This window comes from Anser brachyrhynchus (assembly GCF_964034855.1).
Source record: "Anser brachyrhynchus genome assembly, chromosome: 3".
NCBI classification, from domain to species: Eukaryota; Metazoa; Chordata; class Aves; order Anseriformes; family Anatidae; genus Anser; species Anser brachyrhynchus.
This window is the reverse complement of record NC_137696.1, coordinates 52,570,090-52,597,293: the sequence shown is the minus strand read 5'-3', so window position 1 is coordinate 52,597,293 and position 27,204 is coordinate 52,570,090. Positions and strand designations below refer to the sequence as shown.

Sequence of the window (27,204 nt, the reverse complement as noted above, 5' to 3'; positions counted from 1 at the left end):
TCAGACCATAATGAAAGGTGGATTATGGTGCCAGGGAGATTTGTGCAATATTGATATTGTTTTTCATTGGGTTTTGTTCAATCTGTTCTTTCAGATGTTATCAGAGTAGAGAGAGGTTTTATACAGGGAGGAGGAAGTGCTTCAGAATGATGTTTTTGCTTGCTCTTGTGAATGTCAGGTACACTTGTGTATACCTGCAGAGCTTGTTGGTAGTTATTTTGTGAATTGACATCTTGTGTGCTTTAACTAGGATTGGGGAATGCAGTAAACATGGAAATACTCAGAGGAGCTAAAACCAAATTTTAAAGAACAAGGTAGAGCTGTGTTTAAAGTACATATGTGGATTTACTCTTTAGGCAGCAGAATCTCTAGTAGATGCACTCAATTCTGTTGCTTATTCCTAGAATAAGTCCACAAGCCTTTGGGGTGCATATTAACTAAAAAGTCATTTAAACAAGACCATGAACTATTTTCTTTTTTTTTAAGAGGTAGTACTTTTAAAAGTATATTTTACTAGTCAAGGAAAATTCTTAGTGTAAAGTTACATTTAGAGTATTCATTCTTACTTGAATTCAATCCATAATTTGACACAATTGTGTTTTTCTGTATTTGCATCTCATCAGTGTTGGTCAGTTGGCCTCTCTCCATGGTTCTTACTGAGTGGAAGATGGTACACAAATTCCAGCTTAAGGAGTAAGCTTTCTATTTAGGTCTTTGCTTTCTTCCTCTGTGTTTTGCTTTATATCCTAGGAACTGTTGTTTTGTTGTTTACTGTCTTTAGTTTTGAACATTTGGTTTTACAATAAAAAACAAATGCTACCTCAATAGATATTCCTGCATGGGAGATTGAGTTTATTTGTCTAGTAGGTATTCATCTCTTGGTGTATGTATCTGCTCAATTTATTTACTTTCTTCTGTTTGTAGAGCCAGTAGTTGGACTTTGTTGTTTCAATTACTTTGGCATAACATTGGTGTACACTAATGTTTTCTGTTTTGTCAAGTCATTTCCTCCCCCAAGAACAGTGTAACAGTCTAATTCTGTGAAAGCTCCAATTTCCTTTTGAAACTTCCTGAACTTACTTGAAAAGTCTGTTATTTTTCTTCCACATGCAATATTTTAAAAAAAATAATGCTGTTTGATGGCAACAAATTCCTTTTCACACCTTGCTTACATTCATTTTAATTCTCATATTTGTAAAGTATTACACCCCCGTCCATCCAGGAAGGCTGGATGTCCATCCAGTAGTCTTTGGTCATCCACCCAACATTTTGGTTAAAGTTGTTGAGGTTGGTTGACAGACTTTTTTTGAATGTTTTGTTTTTTATCCAGTGGCTTCTATTTCCTTAGGGTGCTGACATATACTTGATCAGTATATTTTAGGTATTTGTTTTTTAAACAGTCAAAACTTACTGACCTGAAAATTCAAGTTTGTCCTGAGTGTGAGCGTTATGACCTGTAGTATCAAAGGACCCTTTTTACCTTGTTTTACCTTGTTGTTAGTGGCAGAGGGACTGCTTCCTCTGGAAAGATGATCAGTAGAGTTGACTGAAAATTGTCTTAAATATGTAGCAGTTTCTCAGTTGTGTTGTCTCCCCCCACCCTAATCCCCAAAGTGCAGATGACCTGAGAAAGTGAGTGCCACATGAAATGGCTCTTAGTGTAGCAAATTTAGTATCATGATTAGTGGAAAAGACAAGTCAGTCTTCATTTAATGAGTACTGATGATAATGAATATTGTACTCAAATCAGCATATTAAACTTCTGGGTCATGTAGTTTAACCTAATTTTTTTGAATTTTGTAGTTGGAAATCATTTGACTGGATTTGATTACATCACTTGTATTAAAAGGAAAGCAAAAAACTGTCACCCAGCACAAATACTCTAATAGTGTTTCTTGGGCGTGGATCTGAGATTTTTGAAGATAGGCCAAAATAAGATTTTATTTTTTTCCTTCCTTCCATGACTGTAAGTGGTTGTACTTGAGACCTGGAAGGTTGTAATCAGTGGCTTGTGAGTCTTTCTGGAGGTTTTCCATTTTTTTCAGGGAAATGGTGGATGCACAAGTCAAATAAGAGAGACCTGTAAATCTGGCTTTGTAGCATAAATAGGTGTGGAAGGCAACTTACAGTACAGAGATGCACAGTACTGCAGGCAGTTAAATTAGTGTGTGAACCTAAAATGCATCTCAGAGCTTTACGGTAAGTCTTGCTTATCCCTTTTTCTCCTGTGGTAAATATGAGCTAGTTCCTCTTGCCATGAACATGAGCTTCACCAGTCTCCTTTGACTGATGGGCATCATCACAGAATATCCCTTTGTCTCCTTACTTTAAAAGCTCCTGGGTACAAGGCAAAAGCCAGTTAAAAATGAATCCCAAATGTAGCAGTTGTTGATGTGCTGCTATTTCAGTAGCAGCAAATGTCTGGGATAATGGTTTCAATATTACGATATGCAGAGGTGCTGTTGTAACTGTAATGCTAGCCTTACCTGCTGCTCTGTACTGCTTGATGCTGGCTGATGTATGTGATTCTGTGGTGTAGATGTGGTGAGACTTGCACCTTTAAATGCTCCTGATCGATTGGCCTTTTTAATGTGTTACGGACCCTTTTTCTCTCCTTTGTATGTGTGTTCCCTTCTTACACATAAAGCTAAGAGTTGATGTTTGGCAATACAACAGCTTTTAGCAGAAGCCATTTTGAGGAAAGAAGGTGGGCTGAAAGAAATACTCAGACGCCTATAATTTGAGAGACGTTCTGCTTTCCTGACCTATACTTCTGCAGCTCTTGGCGTGGGTTTTGAAAACTGTTACTGATTCTGGGAGGGTTTTTTGAGTACAAATTGGAAAAGAGCAAACAGGTATCAAAAGCTGTGAGACTTTTCTTCTACCATTGGTTAAAGTATATATAAAGTTCAAATCCGTAGCAGAATCACAAAGGCTACTAACTATACAACTTCACTGTTCTTTGGTTTTATCTTTTGAGAGGGGGCTTGCTTTTATCGTTATTTTGATTAAATAATTTGAAATTACTTTGTGTTGTATTTTCATGGCATGAAATACTAAACCTAGTTTGGTATAGCAACCTCCAATATATCTAATGCAGTGTAAACTACGTACTTGGAATGTGATAGTGGTGATGTACAAAGCTCCTGTAGCTAAGCATTACCATTCTCTATTTACATTGGGAGTTTTTGTAGTTACGGTTGTTGAAATACCTGGAGCCTTTTCAATATAATTAAAGATATAAATAGGTACTTCAGTAGTTACTTTGTCGCAAGCTATGTAAGAATTCTGATTTTTTTTCTTTCCCTACTGTGAGTTCATATAAATTAGAGCTTTAATTCTACAAACCAGATTGCAGATGTGTTACTAGTACTGTAATGTGTGTAAAAGTAAAAGATTAAAGCAAAAATTATCTAATATTGGCTGTGATTATAAATTACAATTTAGCTAAATTAGGTAATTAAAATTAGTCACATGAATGGAAATCATGCTTATGTTCAGGAAGGTTAAATACTTTAATTTGTCACTCACTTCAGAAATGTGGCTGGGAGGGGGGTTGGAATGAGATGATCTTTAAGGTCCCTTCTAATGCAAACAATTCTGTGTTATAAAATTCATTTTTTTCAGATATCTAGGTTGAATATGGAAACTCAAGACAGCTGTCATTAGTAATGCCTAAGTTTCTCAACAAAACGATACTTTAAATCTTAATCGTGGGCTTGGTTGCTCTGCTGCTTGGTGTGGTGCTCAACCTCTTTTTTAAAAAATGTTGATTGCTGGAAAGAGGGCTATTTTTAAGAAAAATATAGTAGTTACTATTTATATAATAACGCGTTAAGGTCTTCTGATTAGGAAGCATGTAATTGTGTGATTCCTTTCACCTTTCAAGGTGACTAATAAAATTATTTTTTGAAACTTAGAATTTTAAAACATTGAATAATTTAACATATTGTGTTGCCTGAAGTTGATTTAAAGCTTCACATCTAAAATGCCAATAACTAATAAGATAACATGAAGTGGTTACTGAGCACCTGTCCTTAGCATTGACTTAAGTATAATTTCAAAACCTGTTTCTACTTGGTCAGCTCTTCTTTTCTGGGGAATAAAAAGTGATTTAATTAAAAGGGGGGGGGGGGGGGGTGACCCTTAAGTATAAGAATTTATATCTCTGCAAAGTATTTGTAACAACAGCAACAGTATTACATCTGCATTGGTGCTCCAATTTAAACATCTTTCTCACTTCTAATTACTGAGAATAGGAAGTAGTGTACAGCAAAACTGCCAACTTAAGTGCCTTGGGTAATGTCACATGTAGTCACATCTAATTAAAAGGTATTATTATGGAAATTAGTTGTTGGACTGTATATCCTGAGGATCCTTTGTTATTGGAATATGAGCTTAATGATGTAAACTGTGAGGCTAAGAGGGCACTGCTGGAACCTACAATTAGGTTTTGGAGACCGATTTACACACAGCACAACTTGTTAGCTCTCTGGATAAATGTCGCAATTCCCAAGTAGAGCATGGAATTGAACAATTTTTACTCATCTTCTGGTGTTATTGAAAGTGATGTCTTCTCTCTGTTCTCAAAACCTCATTTTAGTGAATAGGATGAAACAGATTATTCACTATCTTGCTTAAGCATGCCTACTATTAGATTGTTCACGGGATCTGGTTTCCTGAAAGAGTTTCTGTTAACCATCTTTCAATTACTGCTTAAAGGTTTTTATGACCACTTAAAGGAGGGAACTACCAAACTGTACTGTGGGCCTTTAAATCATTGCAAATGGGCTTCTAATGATAACAGAGATTTCTATTTTAAAACCATGAAATTGTTAATTTGTCTATCTTTACAGCTTTCTCACTTATGTTGATAATTCTAAGCAATTTAAAATCCAATTATTTCCAAAATATGACAATAATTAGATTAGTGTTTTTACATGAACAGAACATGTAGCATAAAATTCATTTTGAGGAATATTATTTTATACTTGCTTGAAATGAAATTGAAACTACACTGTTAAGGTGTTTTCCTTTTAAAAAGCTTGTGGCATGAAGAGAAGGGTTAATGTTTAAGACAATGTTAAATGGAAAGCAAATGTGACATTAATGCACAGTTTGTATTGGTATGTATGGAAAGCATTGAGAAAGCAGAAATGCAGCGTATAGTGCAAACTAATATAATACAAGCATGGAAGGGTTTCTGTCCTATTAGGTGATGATAGACTAATAATAATTACACATGTTAAAATAATAAATTGCTGTTTATCTAAATACTATATTTATATAAACGATTACACAATTTATAAACAGTCAAATTGAGATTAGGAGTTGAAAATCTTTTCACCTTGAGTATGTTTGACGTGGCATGGCTTTTGTCTCTGATAACTGATAAGGTCTCTGCTTTGTTGTTGTGTGTTCTTGTACTCCTAGCTGCTGATCCAGCCAGCAGTGTTGTCAGCTCAGTGAGGAATGTCAGTGGACTGGAGCAAAAGGGACATTAAGTGGTTGACACTGAGGGATGGCAATAAATGAGATGGGAGCTAAATATATAGGTTTGTGACATTCTAGCAGCTGGCTTAAGTCCTGCTGTTTGCTGCTTGGGTATACTAGCCTTAAAAAGGAAGAGAATGCATTGTAGCACTAGGAAGAAAAAAAACAGCTGGTGGCTTATCAGTCAGTCCTAATGACAGAGAAGGTTAAAGAGTTTGGAAGGACAAACTTTGAGAGTGCTTTTATTAGTTACGTAAAATATAAATTACTATTTTTATATAAATAATGTTATGCAATGAATCTAAAAACTTTTCAGCATTCCATGGCTCATCAAGTGCAAAAAGAAATGAATACTTGGATTTAGGCAGTTTGTTAGGAGATGTTACAGTAACATTCGTCTGATGCTTCCTTGCTCCTTAATGGGTCTCTGTGGAAACATTTAGATACTTGATATCTTGCAGATTAATATTTAATTTAGAAAAACTGTTTCTTTTTGTAACAGATATAAAGATGAGTGCTCTCCAGTGGTATAGACTTTGTGTATCTTAATTTTCCCCCCCCTCCCCTTATTAGTGATGTAGAAAGGTATCATAATGTTTCTTTGTATGATGTATTTTCAAAATGAAAGCTAACATTTGGAAAATTTTAGCACTTAATTGCGTAAAAGATATGAAACTGTAAGTACATCTACTACTTCTACGTACAGTAAAGATGGTCAGAATGTAAGCTGGAGATGGCTGACACTTAAGTTGGAAGATTAATCCTGCGTGGTATCTCTTCCTGCTGCTTTTTGCTCACGTTTCTCCTGTTCTTTGTTGAGGACTTGTTCAGTTCTTGAACCCGAACTAGGTCATTTTGCCTGGCTTACGGCTATCAGCACAGCTGGCCCAAAGAAGTGACGAGCGAAACCTCATTTTTGGCTCTTCAGCAGCTCAAGCACTAATGCGCAGGCCTCTGCGTCCCCTTTCCTATCAGACGTGCCCTAGTGTTGGTGGGCAGCCTGGAGGCAGCCCTGTGCTGGGTGGGACTGCTGACAGGGAGCAGGCCAGGCCTCTGCCCGAAGATGATGAGAGGACAGGCTGAGAGAACTGGGCCTGTTTGGCCTGGAAAAGAGAAGACTGAGGGGAGACCTCATTAACGTATATCAATATCTGAGGGGAGGGTGTCGAGAGGACAGAGGCAGTCTCTTTGCAGTTGTGCCCTGCAAAAGGACAAGAGGCAGCGGGCACAAGCTGAAGCACAGGAGGTTCTGGCTGAATATGAGGGGGCACTTTTTCACTGTGAGGGTGACAGAGCACTGGGACAGGTTGCCCAGAGAGGCTGTGGAGTCTCCTTCTCTTGAGATGCTCAAAACCCACCTGGATGCCATCCTGTGCAACATGCTCTAGGTGATCCTGCTCGGCAGGGGGGTTGGACTAGGTGATCTTTAGAGGTCCCTGTCAACCTTGGCCGGTCTGTGAAGACGCAGGCTAAACGGAGTGAAGCATTGCTCTGCTTCTGTGGGGTGGGCTTTACTAGCCATCTTTTTGTTTTATTCTTCAGTGTGGACCGGCTCCTTGTCCAGCCGTGCAGTCTGTCAGGACAGGAAGTGGTCAGGAAATCCCAAATCGCATCCCCTTGGGAGGAGCTGGTGCATCCCCTTACAGCTTGTTGGAGACTGGGTTGTAGCCACTATAGGCTTGGTGGCAGCTTTCAGACAGCTGGAGCTGTGACAGATAACTCTCATTTGTCTTAATGTTAAGAGCTATTTTTCCTTATGGTAGGAGCATCTTCTCCTTGTTTCGATAGTACCACCAGAGTGGTTCTCTACTAATTTGAGGTGGTCTTTTCTTGTGTTTTCTGCAGGGAGTCCTAAAATAGCTATGTGAAAGTTCAGCTTGACTATCCGTACCTTCATGGTGTACCAGATAGGGTTTTCAGGCTTTGCGTAAAAGAGATTAGAGAGATTTGAGCTTCTTTGCTCAGGGAATTTGATGTACTGTGTTTAGTCAGATTTACTTTTTTCTATATCCCTATACAGGGAGATTTATGGATATGGAGCTATGTAGTCATCTGAAAATCTTCTCTTGCATTAGTATGTGATACCATTCTTGAAGTGCTGATAGCCTTCTGAATTAGCACAGCATCCCTTCTGGATCTCAGTTTTGCATTCAAAGTTTTGACATATTTGACATATATCTGTGCGGATATTTTTGTGTAAAAAGCAAATTTGTCACTAATTTAATGAAATTACCTTTATTCCTTCTATTTATCTAATCCAAGCATTGGTTGTTTGTAGCAGTAGCTTTTTTCTTTGTGATCATTTAATTCTGCACAGCAAAACTAGAAGCACGCACTCTTTGCTGTTTGAGTTACAGGTCTGCAATTTAAGAATTATTCTTTAATTAATTCTCCCAAACTTCCCAGTCCATTTATCTGACCTCTGCCGCTTCTGTTTAAAGCAGCTTTAGCAGTACAACTTCTGCAGTGTTTTAGAACTTTTGAGTTGTTGACAAAATAATGTAAGGTTTTCATGGCAGCAGTATAGCATTCATTTCCACAAAAATACAGTTCTTCCTTTTTGGCTAACGAAAATGGTTTGTCTTCTAGCTTTCTGCTGTATGTTGTGTTACCTAATGCCAACAATGTATGATGCAGGTATAATTTTTCTACCAAAAAAAAAATCTGCATGTAAACCTAGGACGGAATAAAACTGTAGCAATCACTTAATGGTAAGTTGCTTACTATAAATGTGTTGGGTTAGTTCTTAGAAAACTGAATTGAATATCAGTTAGATGGGGGTAATTTTTCAAATTTAGTAAGTTAGGAATTTATTTTTGTATATGGTTAGATATCTTGCTAATATGAAAGTCATTCTAGTTCTTGAACAAATTATATTAGCTCCTAATCTAGCAAAGAAGTGCAATTGAGTTTAACATCTTTCTGTTAACATCTTTTATATGTGTGTTTATATATTTATAAACATACACGCACATTCACGCACACTTTTGGAACTTGTACATGTTGCCTTACAAAACCAGGAGGATATCTGCTGCCCAGATGAGCTGAAAAAAGGTTTTCTCTTCTATTTTGTAATTAAAGTGGGGATGAAAATTACATTAGATACTGAAATAAATATTGTTCCGATTTGAAGATTTTGACTTACGTATTTGCATTCTGAATTCTTATGGCAGCGTTTCAGTAACATGTCCTGACAGATACCAAGCTGCAAACAGGTAACAAAGGAAACTATGTTGGCCACTTGACCTAGTTATAACACAGGCAGTTAACTAGGATTAGCTACTGCTTTGTTTCTCCTGTCACGTGCATTAGAATTTGTGTTAAAAATTAAGCGTTGTTTTGGTATATTTCTAGCTAGTATAATAACCTTTGAACAAAGAATGAATGAAACATCAAGTGCCTAATCTGGATACTTGATAGTTTATTCATAGGTTCTCTACAAATGACAGTTATGAATGTGGAGAAAAAAGTTGCATACTTCAGTATTGTGCGATTCTTTTTTAAAAAAAATATTTATTATTATTTTTCCTGTAATGGAGAAATGTCTATTGCCATTACTAAACTCTGACCTGTTTTTTTTTTAAACGAACGATCCATTGTATTTACATGGGGGGTTGTAAAGCTGTTTGTCAGTTAAATAAGCTCTTGAAGCCTTCAGCATGGAGGTTATTAGAGGTGAATAATGTGGATTTGTAGGATTTAGTAATTCATTCTAAATCCCAGCTATACTTTTAAAGGCTTTTTTTTTGGTGAAGCATTTAAGATGCCTTCTGCTGAGTAAAAACTATATTTTGTTGAAATCACAGGGATAATCTGGTTTGTCTAGATTACAGCTGCAGTGATCAGAAAAAGGTTCTGAGCCTTTTTTGAATGGTCAACAGTGGCTGTTAATCTGCTGGGTTAGAAATTAATGTAAATAATCTGGTAATTGACAGGTCAATTCTAGCAATAAAACTAACCTTGTAAAGTTGTGGTGTCTTCAAATGGAATACACTGATATTTTTATTTTAAGACGGTTATATTCTGTAATGTTGCTGTGCTGTCTTGAGGTTTTAGTTGCGTTCTACTACTTTGTAAAAAGAATTTTGTTTTTATCATAGTAAGCAATACACTTGTTGACGTTCGTCACCCAATTAAAACAACCTCAGCTCTCTATCTAAAATTGCACTATATGCTATTTATTTTGTCTTTCTTTGGTCTAGATTCCAGAACATAATTTGAATCAGTTTTTAGTTTGTTAAATTATATTATGTTTCAGGCATAGAGATACAAGGTTAGAGAACTTCATAGTTGTGTTAGCCCTGGGAGGCTTGGGGTTACCCTTTGCTGAATGTGGTCCTTGTGATTTTTTTTTTGACTAGTAGAATTACTTTTTTGAGTAAAAAAGAAAATCTAAATACTAAAAAGAAAATCCTGTTTTTTCTTAGCATTTAAAATTTCTAAAAGGTCTTGCTTATTCTGACACCTGTTGCGGTTTTCATCAGAATTTCACTTATGAGAAGCCGTAATAAATGAGCCTTTCTTAAGATGAACCAAAATGTTCATTATAATAATACATCCTTAAAAACATGAAAGCCTGTGCTACTGATGTCTGAGAGAGAAAAGGCTCTGGTTACTGATATTTTTGTGTAATATAAAACAGACTTCAAATCACAGAATGTTAACATTGTTCTCCTTCTTCAAAATCATTATATTTTAGTGATATATAACAGTTATGTTCATATGCTTTATTTTTGCATTAACAAATGTGTAATTTACAGAAACTTTTGAACTTGACTAAGCTTGGCTTACTCCCACAATATTTACTTTGTCTTGCCTGTAACAAGATGAGTTTGCATTTAGCTTTGATGATAGTACTAGAATGGCGTATGTCAGATACACCCAGCAGATATAAGTGGATGTATCTGACATAAGCAGATTATACATGTCATACTGGTATTCACTACATACGTACTCTGGCATTTACGTGGTTATTGCTTAGAAAAGTTGCTTTATAAAGGGATGAAGGTAATGTTTCATTGTTGTCTGCAGAGCCTGTCTTCTATTACCAGTAGGTGTTTCCGGAAGAGATTTCAGGAAACAACTTCACTGTTTTTGCCAGCATTCTAACAACTACCTGAAGTTAGTTTGTATGTAAAAATTAACTTCTATATGTTATTGCTATTATTTATCTTCACTGTATTGTCAGTGTTAATACCATCTGCTTTGTCAGCCTCCTCTCCCTGTAAAATCTCATCAGACAGTCTGGTTCTTTTAACTATGCAAAACACTTGCCAAATTCCACTGGAGCGTATTTAATCCTCAAAATACATGCTAATGCAATTAATGAAAGATTTTGCAATTTCAAAAATATTCTTCAAACATACTTCTACTTGATTTCTCAAATGTGAACCAGTGGCATAGCTGTATATGTAAACTCTTCAGTCTTTGTTTTCAGTTAATCTACAGAGTGATCAGTGAGTAAGCTGTGTACATGATGGACTTGTTTTTAATATGGTACTAGTTCTTGTTACTGCTTTCTTTTGAACACAGAGTTGTGTAGCTGTTTTCTTTAGTGATGAGCGTGGTGTTAAATCACTAGAAATACTTAGTAAGGCATGAAATGTGTTTGAGGCCTTCTGTGCATGAGAGAAGACTTTCAATTTCCTTTATCACCACGTATCAAAAATGTAGTGGTATAATCTGTATGGGATGAAACAGTGTCCATAGCTTGAAGTATTTAAGTATTTCAGTAGAATATTTTGAGTGAAAGCAAAAAAAAAGGGGGAGAGACGTATATCTGAACTGACAGTCTGTGTCTGAATTTATTCATGGTCATTTTAAATAAAGATGAAATTTTATAGGTGTACATGTTCTCTTCAAATTGTGTATAAATATTCAAATAAACATACATCACCACAATTTTTATTTTAAATAAAACTAAGTCGTTGTGAAAATGGGTATTTGCTCATGATACGTTAATTGAATAAACATTGGAAAAATGTTATAACTAGAAAGCACATTGTGTGAGGTAGAGTAAATTGCACATGAAAGTTATTTCTACTGTCCTATAAAATGTTTTAAGATTTTCTGAGAAATTTGAAAGTTACAAGTTATGCTAGATGTTTTGTTTCATATAGTTTGGTGTTTAATAAAGAACTCAAAGTTTAAAATCTTACTTATTTCAGATCTAACATACTATATTTTTCTAGTACCTCAAACCATTTTTTCTCGTTTCAAATTACGTGGCTGATTAGATTTTTTTTAAAACCTCTAATTTTTTAAGATTATATGAAAATCAAATTAAAGCAATTTAAGCTGTCTTTGATTAATGCAGAAAAAAATGTATGCAGAAATAACTGTTAGCAGTGTCATGAAAGAATGATTCTTGAAAAAGAAAACAATTGGAAAAAATACAATCCAAACATGCTAATTTTGGTAGGTCAGTGCAAGCTGTCAGTGGATTTAGAGCATCATCTTCTGACTGATGAAAAGACTTTCTCTCCCACTTACGACAGGTTTTGTCAGCACAGAGCTAGTTTTTAAAGTGGAAATAGTACAGTAGAAGACAAATTTGCATATAAATATGTTTCAATTAAATGTGTAATCTGCTTTTCTTCAGTAAAACCGTACATGAAAATAACTACTCAAGAAGAATTAAGCTATAACTTTAAGTATTCTAAGTTAAAGTCAACATATAGCATTTTTGTTATCATGAAGAACTACTGAGATTTTACTTAAAATATGTTCAGGCTGTGTATAAAATGTTCACACTCAAATACGCATTACATCTGTGGAACAAAAGCCTTCTAAGGCATTTCTCAATTTGCTTAAAATTGAAATAGACTTCAAGAGTAGCTTATTTTGGCTTTTTTTCCAGTTATAAGTAACTAGCTCTGCAAATTCAATGTATAGTAAATCATTGGAACACTTGCTAATAAGATTGTAGAATAAATTAGTTTTTAATTGAGCAAAATAATTGTTTAACCAAATGCACGTGCTTATGCTCTCTCTAGATTTGGATATTTTAATCAAAACATTTTTTTCAAATTCTTCTCCAGCAATAAAGGCAATTTTTTTTTTAATCAGATGAATTAGATCTTCCCACACCTTACTCACAGGTGCCAAGGGAAAGCACAAAATACAAAAGGCACAATAACACTCTGAAATACAGTAGTGCTGAATTCCCTCAAGTTCCTTTGGTTTTAACTTGGATGGAAGGTTTCTTAAACGTTGCATTTCTCCTACACTGTAAAAATTGGACATGCTTCCGTGCAACCTTTTGTTAATCAGCAGCTTTGAGTCTTAGCATAGTTTATTCATGTTTTCCTTTTGTACTGGGTGTAGGGGCATGTGAGGCATATGAGGACTGCAAAAGCACTCGGTCTGCTTGGGTAATAATTACTCTATGCATAGGGAATACAAGGCATTTTTATGAGAGGTTTTCTGATGCAGTCGACTGGTCAGGCAGGACACCAGATAGGAGTTCTGTCAGCTCTTAGGAGTGTCAGTTGCTGCACAGTTGTCGTTAAGGTCTCAGAGTTAGGTGCAAACCTTAGGATTTAGAGCAGCTGTTACTCTTCTTGTAATGTGGTTGGTTCTGCTTAAATATGCATGTAGGTGACAGACAGGATGCTTTTGTGTTTATGCATGCCACAAACATGTTTCTTCTGGAGTTTCGTGCTTGAGTTCTAATGCTGAGTTTGTATAGGAAGATTTGAGAACATGATAGAGCTCTTCTTTTGAAAACAAACATGAAAAAAACACACACAGAGAAATGATTATAAAATACTGTGAGTAAAAGCGATAAATCATATAAAAATAAGTCCAATATAGAAATCCATTACTTGTTGAGAACAGAGGGAGTAACTTCATGATGGAGAGTAACACATTTGATTGCTTGTGTATTGTTGATGTAGAAGCAGTTAATCTTAGCGTGGGTCATTTCTGCTTCCCTTTTTAACAATCTCTCATTCAAACATGCATGAGCTCGATACATTCAAAGTAATGCGGTCAGATCATCTTACATTGATCTGAGCACTTTGTGAACCATTGATGGTTGGTTATTTCTTACTAAATCACTGGGGGTAAGGTGAATTCTGGAGAACCAGTCAAGTCCTGAGTCGGAAAGAAGCTGTAGGAGATGAAGGAGAAGTATTTCTAGCTTTGACGACATACAATGATAGAAAAAAAAAAGTGTTCTTAGACACAGGTGTGGTGTTTGTAGGGAAACATAAGGTGATGAAGAAGAGTGCAGTTGGGTGAGATCATGGGACAAAGGAAAAAAGAGAAATCTTGACTTCAAATGTGATTTTAAAAGGGTCTTTAAATTTGTCAGACGTATCTGTTTCCAATAATCCAGTTTGATGAACCGTTAGGCTTGGCAGTGTCCTGGTTTTAGCTGGGGTGGAATAGAGTTTTTCTTCCTATTAGGTGTTATGGTGCTGTGTTTCGGGTTTTTGATGAAAATAGTGGCGATAACTCCCTGACGTTTCAGCTGTTGCAGAGCTGTGCTCACACAGAGCCCAGGACTCTTCTGCTCCTGGCGCTGCCCTGCCAGCGAGGAGGCTGGGGGTGCTCCAGGAGCTGGGGGGGACACGGCCAGGACAGGACAGTCTAAGCTTGGGATGGGTCATGCCATGGGATGTCCCACGCCATGGGGCACTGTGCTGAGCAGGGTGGCTGGTAAATAGAGGGTGGGCTGGTCCTTGGGGATGTGCTGGGCGTTGGTCAGTGGGTGGTGAGCGATTGCTTTGTGCATCACTTCCTTTATATATTCTTTTATCATTATTGTATTCCTTTCCTTTTCTGTCCTGTTAAACTCTATCTCAAGCCCATGAGTTTTGCCTTTTTCCCCCAGTTCTCTCCCCCATTCAGCTTCTGGGGAGACGGTGGGTGGGCAGAGTGAGCAAGCAGTTGTGTGGCACTGAGCTGCCTGCTGGGTTAAACCACAGCAGGCGGGTAAGAGAAGCAATGGGTGCTGAGACAACTGGATTCTGGTAAAACTTCTGACGCAGTCCAACTAAAAGGCTTGGTCTGTGCTGTTTCCTGAATTGCAGTGTGCTGGATGGACTCTCTTACCCCTGTACCCAGTCCCTTCAGAAGAGAGTCATGTTTGTGGTTTTTTTGTTTGTTTGTTTGTTTTTTCTCTCTGTGGAGTTCTTAGCTAAAGCTTTGAGACGGCAGTCTGGGAAACTGAATGCTGACGGGATCCATTGGGACAGAGAGCTTGGGAATTACTTGTTAAAATAACAGCTTGCATGAACTATGATTACTTGTGACTATAGAATCAACCAAGATGCCACCTCAGGTGGAATCCTGGAGTGGTTTCCCTCAGCTCGGATCTCTGATGTATTTGGGAATAATCTGTTGGTGGAATAGAAAGTACGCTTAGAAAACAAGAAAGTCATACCAAACACTTTCGAAGGCAAAATTAAAATTCAAAACTGCCTCACAATTAGCATGCCTAATGTCAATGATGTGGTGTTCATTGGGCAAATGTGTAGAATGATGTGGTGTTGGAGGGGAGCATCTAAGTTGCATATGAATACAAAACTGAGGAAAGCTGGCAAGGCAAAGGTGATGAAGAATGGTATCTGGCATCAACAAACGTTGAACGAAGTATAAGAACTGAAATTTGGGTGTGGAGAAGGGATTGAGAAGCTCGGGATGTGTTAATAGGGATGTGGTTTGTTGAGTAACTTTGAGTAGGTGTCAACTTTGAAGTTTGAGTAACTTTGTTGAGGTCTCAGTTGAAGTATTGCCTTGTCCAGGCATCCTGCTTTAAGAAATGGAAAAATCAGTGTGTCCAAGAGAGGTAACGAGAACAGTTTCAGAAGAAACCTTACCTATCCAAAAAGGTTCAAGGTGCTAATACATACAGTCTGGAAAGAAACGACAGGGTTGAGCTACTTGGAACAATCTATAAAGGCTCTTTGTAAGAAGAGAATGTTCTGGGAGTAGCCAGAGAAGAAACTGGCTTAACACTGAACAGAAAGCTTTGTGGTTTAAGTCAGCAACTCCTCAACTAGAATCCACGATTCTAAAGGGTGTCCTCACAATACAAACAAAGTTGCAAGCTTGAGAGTAATTAAAAAAAAAAAATAAAATCCTGCTTTTTTACTTATGATCATGCTGTTTTCTTTTTTATTCAAATTATCTGATTATTCTTTTAATCATGATCCAATCAATATAACAGTTGGCAGTTAATAAAATATTAGAGGCTGCTGTCTCTCTTGGGAGATGGAGAATGTAATGATGGTCGCTTTCTGCTGGTAAAAAGTGCTTTAAGGGCAGGTTTGCAATGATATTTTTGCTTTTCCTGTGGAATAGGATACATATCTATCTAGTGTGCAGAAAGTGTGTTAGTGGAGAAAGTAAGTTAGGTGCTGTTTACATGTGAAGCATTAAATGTGGTAAAAATTCAGGGCTCAACTTTGTCACTTGTAGCTGGCTCATCGCTTGTCCAGTTGTAGTGAATATTCCTGAATTTCCCATGGTTCACAGTTTGTGTATGCATTCACAAGTGCTTTTTAATCTTTAGTTCTTTTTCCTGCAGTTGATACAGGCTTCATGATATTTCTTTGTGTTTTGAGCTTGGAATACTAAATTATTTTGGGAGTATATCTTCTCTCTGAACAGTTTAGCCACAGTGAAACAGGAATATTTTTGTTGGAGAACTTTAATTTGCTTGTGTTCATAACTTCTGTTCACTCCTAAATTATTTTTGATCTTTGTAGTTTTATAAGGATTTCAAATATGTTGAGTTATAGTACTCAAAACCAATTTTAATTAGCTGAGGAAATGAAAGCCATCTTTTTCATAATTCCATTGAACAGCTTTGTTTGCAAGGTTCTAAAATAATCAGACTCCTGTCCTTACTGTTTAGTTTCTGTTATTTTAATGTCTGTGCTTGAATTAAATCTTCAGTCTGAAATGTCTGTGTTTATGTATCTCTTGAGCCTGGTGCTACATCTTCTCACTGCAGTTGTCACAGAGTCCTGGCATGTATTCTTAATGCTGCTTTTGCTCAGTGCTTTTTTAAAAAAAATAAATTCATTGTTTCCAGAGTCTATGATTGAAAATGATGAAAGAAAAAGAACCTGGAAAATAACTGTGAAATAGCGTTACATATATCATTATTGCATGTTAGTAATGGCTAAATGCCAGTATTACTATGCTAAGTATAGGCAAGGGTTTGTCTCATTATATGGATGTTAGCCATCTAAACGTGGTAAACTTCATATGTATGCACAACTGAGTAAAGTATACAACTTACTGCAGTCACATGGAATTCTGACATGGTTTATATATACATACGTATGTATTAACCGCGTTGGAAATACTGAATTTGATGTATTTCTCAATGTTCTACACAAAACCTGAAGTTGAATATATAGCAACTTAAGTGTGTTGGTTTTTGGTGTGTTTTTTTTTTTTTAATTGCTTGTTTTGCTGAAGGCAGCGTTATGAAATGTTTGGTTTTTTGTTTGTTTTACAAAGTGTTTCTGTAGGTGATGAGTGGCCAACTGGCAGCATGCTGGCCAGGTAGACCCCACTAGAAAAATAGGAAAAGGAAAAAAAGAATGCTTTCTGGATGGTCCTTAGCTGTAGGCAGGGGGCAAATGAAGAGTAGACCTAGAGGCCTATCTTGAAGGTACTGTGGTGTCATTATGAGACTGGACCTACACCTGGCACCATATCAGTCCTACCATATGAAAGTTGTACGTGTGTCTGGTCATGCAACCAGAAATTCAGTTTCCATGATGTGATGCACATTGTTGGCCTACTAATTAGTATCTTGATTGATAGTTTGTATTTTCTGTAAGTGCTTATTTGACTTGCTCTGGAGTTAAGAATATTGCTGCCCTAGACTCACATGAAATACTTAAGTTTAATATCTGGCAAAATTGTTTTTTATTTTCCAAGGTAGAGATCACATAGGCATCTAATATATGAAAGCAATACTTGCCTTGTTCTTTTACCTCAGGAATTTAGTGCGGTATTCTAAATTGATTTTAAAGAAGATGATGTTTTAGAGACAGAAATAAACCTTTAAATTAATTTTGTTCATTTTGTTTTATATGTTTTATAGAAAAATACTGTTTGTTTTTTTTCCAGTTTAACTTTGTTGGAAGAATCCTTGGGCCCAGAGGACTAACAGCTAAACAGCTTGAGGCAGAAACAGGATGCAAGATAATGGTCCGAGGGAAGGGCTCAATGAGGGACAAAAAGAAGGTAAGATCTTGAAAGGTAGTGTAGTTTCAGATGTATAGTTTTCTTTCCTAACATGGGATAAGGCCGTCTTTTATTCTCCTTTGTTGTGTTTTTACTGTATGCTTCATTTAGTTATTTATTTTTTACAGACTTAGTGATTAACACAACCTACCTTGAAGAAGTTAAATATGCGTGCTCCATAATGGTTCAAATGGGAGCCTAACTAGCAATTATAAAATATTCTTCAGTAATAACTAACTTCTAATTGTGTCAGGTGTTTCACAATATAAAGGTAAAAATTCAGGTTAAATGTATTTTTCCAAGAAAGGGCCGCTAATATTACAGGTGTCATTAAGAGCATTCTTATATTGAAATACCAGAGGAGTGATTAGTGCAAGTAGAGGAGATCAGAAAATACATTAAATGTATTTCCAGCAGTGAATATTGTTGGAGTGAACCAAGAAGCACTGTGTTCCTGAATTTTTTTGCTCAGGTGGAGTTGGGATATAATTAGGGCCGTTTCTTGCCCTGACCTGTAATGTATGTTCTGCCCATGTGAGTAGGGAGCATATACTTTCAAGGATAGTCATCCTGAATGTTAAGTTGTTGTGATGTTAACTCCTGGAAGTTATGTCTTTCTGCAGTCTTATTTTCTAGCTATTTTCCCCTCTCTGGTTATTACTGCTGAAGTTGCATTAGCATCACCACTTCAGTTTTGTTATGTACACTTCGTAATACTCTTTGTTCCAATAAGTATTATTTATTTTGATCCTTTCTTTGGAAAATCTTTTTTTTCTTATCTGGTTAGTCACATAATACATTCTACTGATACATGTGTAGCACACACCAATTAAAATAGAACCAATTAAAATACTGAGTTAAAAATCTCAGACTTCCCAAAGCGTATGACCGTGTTGTTTTCAAACTTCATTTGTTGCCTCTTGTTTTCATAATCTGTTGTAATACTCTTATCTTCCTTTCTGTTATTCCACCTATAGCTATTTCAAGTACTTAGATTGTCAGCTTTTGAGCAAAGGTCTGTTCTGATCTGAGAGAGACTTTTGTTGTTTAGGTTCTGTAGAAGTAAGAGGGTGATACCATCTTAAGTGACGGTAGATTTATGAAGGAGTTGATGAAGGGGTTTTATTTATTTAAACATTCTGGTTCTCATCTTTAATTCCTTTTACTTCTTGGTTGGGGGGGAGACTTAATGTATAAACTAGACCTATTATTACGCGGTTTAAAACTGTAAATGGATAAGCAGAATTTGTAGGATTTCTATTTTTGTAAAGGATTTTGAAATATGATTTTCTATAAGTGGAGGGCGGTATGAGACATTAAAATTTCTACGGTATTAAAATTTCAGCATGCTTCAGCTGACATACCAAATTGCATGGGTGTAGATGCTGTATTTTGAAGCAAAGCATATGGTTGCCTATATATGAACAATCTTATTTCCATAACTTACTTTGTGACTATTAGTAGTAGCCAATTCTTTACATATTCAATTACACTGTAAATATATCTATCTGTACATGTATCCTGGGGCAAGAGATTCAGTGAAAATATTGCTTCTCTTTACAGTTTGCAAGTTGCACCTAGTTTTCATAAGAGAAGACTATTTGAAAAAGAGTATTGAATGCTGCTGCATTTTAGCTGGGAGATTAATTAGAAGTTAAGATTTCTGAATGTAAAAAGTAAATCTTCGAAATACGGAAGACAATAAAATACAGTTCCGAATGGGTGAATCACTAAGCTGTCAGCCTTAAAAGAGAAATGCTGATACGTAATCCAGAAAAGCGTGTACTTAACTTGTTCATTCATTTTTTTCCTATTTATAAATAGTTTTTAAAAGGCATCATGTATTTATCAATAGTACAGTTCTTAAATTCTGCCCATAAATGAATGTGTGTTATTGATGCCCCTTCTTTGTGGTAGGAGTGAAAATTTTAAGTCTATAAACTACCCCAGTTTATCAGGAATTTGTTTGTAATTTTTTTCTGAATAAAAAAAAGCTGTTTCGAGTTCATTTATGCTCATAAATGTTGTAAGCTAAAACATTTAGGCATCTGTTCTTCAGAAAGCTTGCAATGATAAATTGAGGCTCCAAACTTTAATGGTCTAACGCCTTGCTGTTACTAGTGAGCATATGTATATTTAAGATAGATATTAACAATGATGCTCTGATACAGAACTGTAGAATCATCTAGGTTAGAAAAGACCTTCAAGACCATCAATCTGACATACTGAGTCCAATCACTAAACCATGACACTTAGTGCCATGCCTATTCATCTCTTAAATACCACAAGGGATGGGAACCAACCGCTTCCCTGTGCAGCCCAGCCCATTCTAATGCTTGACCCTTTCCTTGAAGAAATTCTCCAGAATATCCAATCTAAGCTTTCCCTGGTGCAACTTGAGACCATTTCTTTGTGTCCTAGGCTACAGAGATCTTGTCCAACCTCCCTTCTCAAGCAGTGTTGCCTAGAACTGGTTGCCCACGACCATCTCCTGAGAGTTATGTTTAGTGTCCATGATCTCACTCCTTCCTCTGGGCTTCAGAACTAATCCTTTTCTGCAGGGAGTCATTTCCCTAGATAGCTTGGGCAGTTTTACTGTTTGGGGAAGTGGTATTTTTGGACTGATTTTGGACTGATTTTGGACTGATTTCCCCTACCCTTTCCATATATATATATATACACACATATGTATATATATATAATTTCTGTGCCGAATAGAACAGGTTGCATGAGCTACTTGGATTTTGTTTTTTGAGAAAAAGCTTTAGAGGAATTGGGACCTTCTGAGTATGAGTTTTACTTCTTACCTGTTTTTCTTTTTTGTTTGTTTTTTCAAGATTGATAAGAAAACGAAAGCTGGTCTAGTCTTCAGCAAGGACTAGTTATGTAGAACTCGGCAGGTCAGCTAGAAATTCATACACATGAAAAACCATGAACTGATGAAGTCAGTGTTTTAATGTCGATAAGCCATTAAATAGTATGGTATGTGCTAAGCCACTTCAGATTGATGAATCATTCACGAGATATAAGGGGCAGTGTCTTAAGGTGATTATTTACAAATTGGACAGGAAAAAACAGGAACCCATTACCTTCAGTAACTCGTCCCTTGTCTGATATTTTTGGAGCACAGAATACTTAACCATTGATGATTACATGAGATAATATTGCAGTTAGCATTGAATATTAAATAATGTAAAGTATTTGAATACCAAATAGTATAATATTGGTTGAAGGCCAAACAGTATTAAGTACCAAAAAGTTTGTCAAAATCTATTTTCATGTCACCCATTTCAGATCTTCTTTATAACTGTGTTACTGTCCTGAGGTGATTGGTATTAGTAGTTTATCGTTTTCAGGCAGTGGACTTTGTTGCTGTCGTGTGACCTACCGTTGTTGCTGCAATAGGAATTGTTTCTTAATCATTGATGATGCAGTTTGTGAAGCATCTTGTTTGCAAATACGATTATTCTTCTAAAAATAAAGAATTGGAATTCAAGACATGATCACAAACAGGATAAAGTAAGAAACAGTGATACTTATTGGTTTGGCAAGTAAGTACTCCTCTTGCTATTGGTTCTTGCCTCTCTTCCTCATGAATTATGTGTACAGGTGAACTCCTTAGACTTGCAGCATGAGGTGACCAAATTCTTTGGTAGTTAATACCTTTTATTGCTAACTGCACTTTCCTTATTTTCTCAAGGGGCTTATCTAGGCTCAGTGTTTTTAAAAAAAAAAAAAAAAAAAAAAAAGGATTTTTCCAGGTTTTGACTGAATTGTTTTGGGATTTGTAGGAAACTAACGATAAAAGTTAATTTGTATTTATATTTCCTATATATATATTTCATATCTACAAACCTGATTTCCCAGTGCTAATTATTATAAAGGCCTTATTGGATGTTGCAAGGAATTCATTACTATCCATCTACTTCTCTCTTCTTATTTTGCTAGTGGCTGCAGAATCCAAGAGGAAAATAGGAAAAGACAGTGGTAGCCAGTGCTGGAAAAAAAGCCATCCTGATTTGCTCTGTAGAAAATTTTATTCTAGTGTATGAGCCTGTGAGCAGAAGTAATGAATTAGAAATCTTCATCACATGGCCAATTCACTTCATCAGATCTTGAAACTTGCTGACAGATTTCCCCCAGAAAGTAGGGGAAATCCTCAAATCACTTGTATCTAAGGCTCAGTTGATAATCAGAACATCACTCTAGGCAGCTTTAGACAAATATAAAATCAAAACTTTAATTACTGAGAATATTATGATTAAAGCCTGGAGGCACATGAAAGAGATTATTGGGGAGGGGAGAGGGGTTGCATTCATTCGTCAAAAGCTAATGAATGTGTAACTTTATTAAGACCAAGGAATTTTTCTTGCTTAGTCCAAATGCACCTCTCACTAGTGAGGAAAAACACCAATTTTCACACTAGTAGTGGAGAAAAATAGTAATTTTAACACCAAAGAATACTGCTTAATATGTGGGAAGAATGGTTATTGATGGATAAGCAAAACACTGATTTTAATGCTCTGTGATCATAACACTCATTCCATAAAACATACACTGACACACACATAGGGAGTCAGCTCTATGCTCTCTTACCACTCTGGCTGCCATTATCTCACCTAGATGGGGATACGAAGCCTTACAGTGACAGGCTGCTGGGTTGTGACAGCCTTGGTTGACTACATTGTTTTTCCTGTTTCTTGAAAGGTTTAGTCAAAGATCTCCTCTAGAACATTGTATGAGAGCATATTTGTTTTTTTCTTCAGCAAGAAACGTCTTGTTATGATACACAGAATTATTTATTTACAGTTGGTTGTTTCAAAGAATCATAGAATATTCAAGTTGGAAGGGACACACAAGGATCACACGCTGCAGCTCCTGGCTCCACACAGGACCACCCAAAATCAGGCCCTATGTCTGAGAACGTTGTCCAAATGCTTCTTGAACTCCGTCAGGCTCGGTGCTGTGACCACTGCCCTGGGGAGCCTGTCCCAGTGCCCGACCAGCCTCTTGGTGAAGAACCTTTTCCTAACATCCAGCCTGACCCTCCCCTGTTGCAGCTTCAAGCTGTTCCCTTGGGTCCTGTTCCTGGTCACCAGAGGGAAGAGATCAGCTCCTGCCTCTCCACTCCCCCTCAAGAGGAAGTTGTAGACCGTGATGAGGTCTCCCCTTAGAAGAAGGCAAACAGCTATGCAGTTCCAGTTCTGAAGAGCTCATTGCTTTTTATCCATTGCAACAGCTTCAAATCACTTGTTCGTTCTTCTGTAGTAAGATTGTTTCATGAACTGATCTGTTGTTCTTGACCTACAGTGTATTCTTTCCCGTATCTCTGTTCACCTTGCAAGCAGAAATTATGTAAGCTTTCGGGAAAGACAAGCTCTTGGTTATTACCAATCTTGACCTTTGGCAGGTCACCTTTGATGGGTGCAAGAATTGTCACAGTAAATAGATAAGTCAATTTCTTGGGACTCTCCAGCTTTTTTTATTATTATTATGGTAAGGCTAAATATGAATTAGAAATTATCTTAGGTATCCATACAAAAGTGCAAGGAAAAGATTAAAGCTGAAAAAATTACCTGTCCTGTAATGAGGACATTTTACTACGTTTACATGCCCTATAGACATGCCCTATAGAATTGAAGTATTTCATGCTTGTAACATTTTAATTACTTTCAGTCTCTGAAATGCCATCAAATACACTTTGATTTCCAATCAAATGTCTTAAGATCTGTTTAGGTTATAAAATAAAGTTACTAATATTAAATAATAAATACTTAGAGTATGTCTTCTTAAATAAAGCCTGTTAGTGCTACCCTAGTTACAGGATGCTCAACTTCTGTGAAAAGTCTTACGTGTACAAATAAAGCTAAAAGTGCTGGCATTTTTGTTGAAATGAAATATAGTTAACATATTGTGGCAAATTGTAGTTGTTCAGTGTTTCAGGATGAAAGGCTGACCAGCAATCGTTATTCCTGTCTTCTGGGAATAAATTGTGTGGTGCAGGCCTCTTGCTTCTAAAATTCACACACAAGCATGCTGCTGCTGTTTGACAGTTTCATATATCTGTGTTAAGAAATCACAGTCATAGTTTGAAATGGCAGTTAAAAAATGCAAACAAAACCCCAAACACTCTGTAACTAGCTGAAAAGATGCTTTTTGGGTACTTACCTATACTAAGTAATAAAAACAAAATTCACTAGGAATAAAAAGAAATAAAATGAAATTAAGTGCTTCATAGGATTGGTGATGTGTGTGATAAAAGTGAAAAACAAGCATGTATATGAGACTAAAATTAGTGTCCTCTTATTTAAATAAATATTTTCGGGCAATTTCAGTGGGATTTCTGAAGGTCATGCTTGCTTTTTGAACTGAATCCCTCCTAGGTACTTGTTGTTGAGGGTATTCTTTGTTAAAATAAACTGATTTCTGCTTACTAGAAACTCTCCGGCTAAGGCTGTGTCAACTGGCAGTCTAGCATATTGAATTTTGTAGATCATGCTTTGTTAACTTTTGTTGCACATGAAGGCTGCAGCTTGTCAATAGCAGAGTACCAAACTGATGGGTACATTCAGTTGTCTCCACTGTCAACTTTTGTGGCTCTACACTAAAATTCATTGTACAAGCAGACTGTTCAGTTAAGCTGGAGATTTTGCTCACACAGCATGTTCATGAATCTACTGTGTTCAAGTAGAAAACCTTATTTGCTTCTTGTTAATAGAAAAAGACATACGGTATCCAGAATGCAGTTTTGAAGGTATCACCTTGGAAACAATTAACTGATAACTTCAGTATCTAACATCACCTACAGTGAAATTTCTTCTAAACAAACCCTCTTTCTCATCAGTATGCATATCTGCATAGTTATCCTAATTTATCAAACTTTGGGAGGCTCTCTTCATATTTCATTTTTGACCTGTGTGAAAATTGACCTTCTATTCTTAAACTAACTTAAAATATATATATATATCTATATATATAAAGGTACTACTGAACTTAGCTATTCAGCATATCAAAACTGCCATTTTAATATACAGGGACGAATCTACTATATTAAGCTCTATGAAAACTTGTGTAGCTCCGTGCTGGAGAAGAATACTCAAGCATAGAATCCAAACCTGTTTAAGAAGGTGTGCAGTTGTCGATACCACTTTACCTTCTGAGAGATTCATTGTGAAACATAAGTTGTAATGAAAATAATATTGGTTGCTTGTAAGTTAGTATTTTTTTCAATAGTGAGTGCTTCAGAAAATAGGTTTTTCTATTCCAATTTTAGAACCTTTATTGCATTTGTAGCCAATTACTTTCAATGCAGGAAAATGTTGTAAAGCTGGATTTTTTTAATTATTTGTATTAAGAATTGCTGAAGCATGGCCTTTTTCCCTTTTCCACCCACACAACATATGTGTCTTGAATCATATCCATGGTAGTCTGGAAGTGGTGACCATCTGTGGAGAGGTAAGAGTGTACACTACTAACTGATAATAGTGTTCTTAAAAAAAAGTCATTGTACCAAAAAAAAAAATCCTCTTAGCAAGTTACTGACTTGATTATATAAGATAATTGAATGCTGAAGGGTGGCTAGTAGAAACCATCCCTCAGGAAATTCAAAAGGAAAGCATTGGTGAAGGTAACAAACATTACTTCTTGAATTGCCCCTAACTGATGGCTGACTCCAAAACCCTATAACAAGACTTAAATGTACTCCAGATTTTCTTTAGAGTGCATCATCTTTGTTGGCAGTCTTGCTTGCATACCTCTTTACTTTCAGCAAAAATGTTCAGTTGTCATTGACAGTAGTGAAGAATGCAATGTAGGCACAATTAGTTTACTTACGGGAATGTGAATTTTACAAGAATAGAATGTTTCCTTTAAGTTTTCTATAAGGCTTGACAGATGCTTCTTATTTGAGGCAATTTGTTGCATAAGTCTTTTTACTTAAGTCTGAAAAATGCTCTTACTTTCAAGAACAGAATGATTTTTATTTTGAAGGACAGAAATTTAGGTGCCTGAGGGCCCTAAGAATTACTGCAAAGTAATATTAGTCTTTCAGGAAATACCACTGATAGGTATCCGATGCAGTGCATCTTTCAGATAGGTTTATGTTGTACATACTTTTGCTTTTTATTGACTACTTAATATATCCAGTATATACTGGATGTATTTCTGCAGTATGCTTAATAGGAAATTGTAGCTTTGAGTGTATTTTAACGCTATTAAGATGCATGTTTTCCTGTGGAATTTGAGAAGTAGGTGAAGTATTTGACTATAATTGACTTTGATATCAAAAATTGATAATACGTCATTTTGTTCTGAGAGTAGTTAAACTGGTAAATAGTTAGCTGTCCAGTTATTGAAATAATTAGATATGGAAATAACTGACTTAACGGCGTTAAAGAAGCATGGTAAAAAGCCACTCCAGCAGAAACCAGCTCCTATTATATGTCACTCTCATTTGTGTCACTCTGATTTGTTTTTCCTCTGTTCCTTGTGAACAAAAACATTATGATGAAGAGGCAAGAGATCTTATTCTAAAATCTGGAGAAAAGCAGAATGATGCGTAATGGGAAACAAGATATATCAGAGGAACCTTGAACTGTTGCCTGCACATCTGTGTATAAAGAATCCTCTATTTTATAGATCAAAATTCTGCATCTTCGAACAGCAGTTGACTCATCTTCATCTGTGCCATGGTAGAAACTGTCTGTAAAATTATTCCTAAGCTTTTGTTAGGTAGGAAGTGCTAAGTGTTAATTGTGTTATAACAAGTTGACTAGGCTATAGCCCACAGCTGTTGATGTCATGCATTTGAATAGAAGTTTTGAAAGGTTTGGAGTACAATTCATACTGAATTGTTTTGAGGTATTAAGGAAATTATCTGCAAACATCTATATATGTTTTTACTCTAACTGAAATAGGTGAATGGCTTAAATAATGAAAATTTACTGTAACCTGCCAGTTTTACCATATCACAAGATAAATAGAAAACATTTTAAGAGGGTTCGCCATATTCTTTTTCATTGGTGACATAACTTCTTTTCAAATTGCTCTTAAGTGTTGCAGGTAGGTCAATGGCATGAATGTCAGTAACATTAGTTAATTAACCATGGCCAAAAGATAAGTTGTTTCTTTCATATGTGCATGTGTGTATATATTGTGTATGTATATAATAATACACATATAAATATATGTATTTGTATGTGTACATCTGTACGTATGAATATATTTTATTTAAAACACTGACCCCCAACCTATAGTTTTGCTACGTGTGGTTAATAATCTGACTAGGTTTCAGTCATACTTGTTAAATGATATTGGACCATCTTGTATGTGTGTTGGGTTTTAGTTGCACCACTATTTTCTTAGAAAAAAAATAATCCAGTCAGTAGACAGAAGTTAGCACTGGAGTGTTTTTGGTGTGTGGCTATATTACATATAGCAAGTTGTTGACTTTTTAATAAAAAAAAATAAAATAATAAAAAAAAGGCAAAGATGTTT

General features: G+C 36.1%; 1 protein-coding gene across 18 annotated transcripts in view; it reads left to right on the top strand.

The window, feature by feature from the left end:
- The window catches only part of QKI (QKI, KH domain containing RNA binding), a 160,383-nt gene that overhangs the window by 42,940 nt on the left and 90,239 nt on the right, over nt 1-27,204 (top strand). For all 18 annotated transcript variants that reach the window (XR_013948325.1, XR_013948326.1, XR_013948327.1 and 15 more), the window contains exon 3: nt 17,593-17,709. Coding sequence is in view for 15 of the 18 variants with exons in the window: in XM_080584786.1 (XP_080440912.1) it covers nt 17,593-17,709 (117 nt within the window). In the remaining 3 variants the exon portion in view is untranslated. The remainder of the gene's footprint in view (nt 1-17,592; nt 17,710-27,204) is intronic.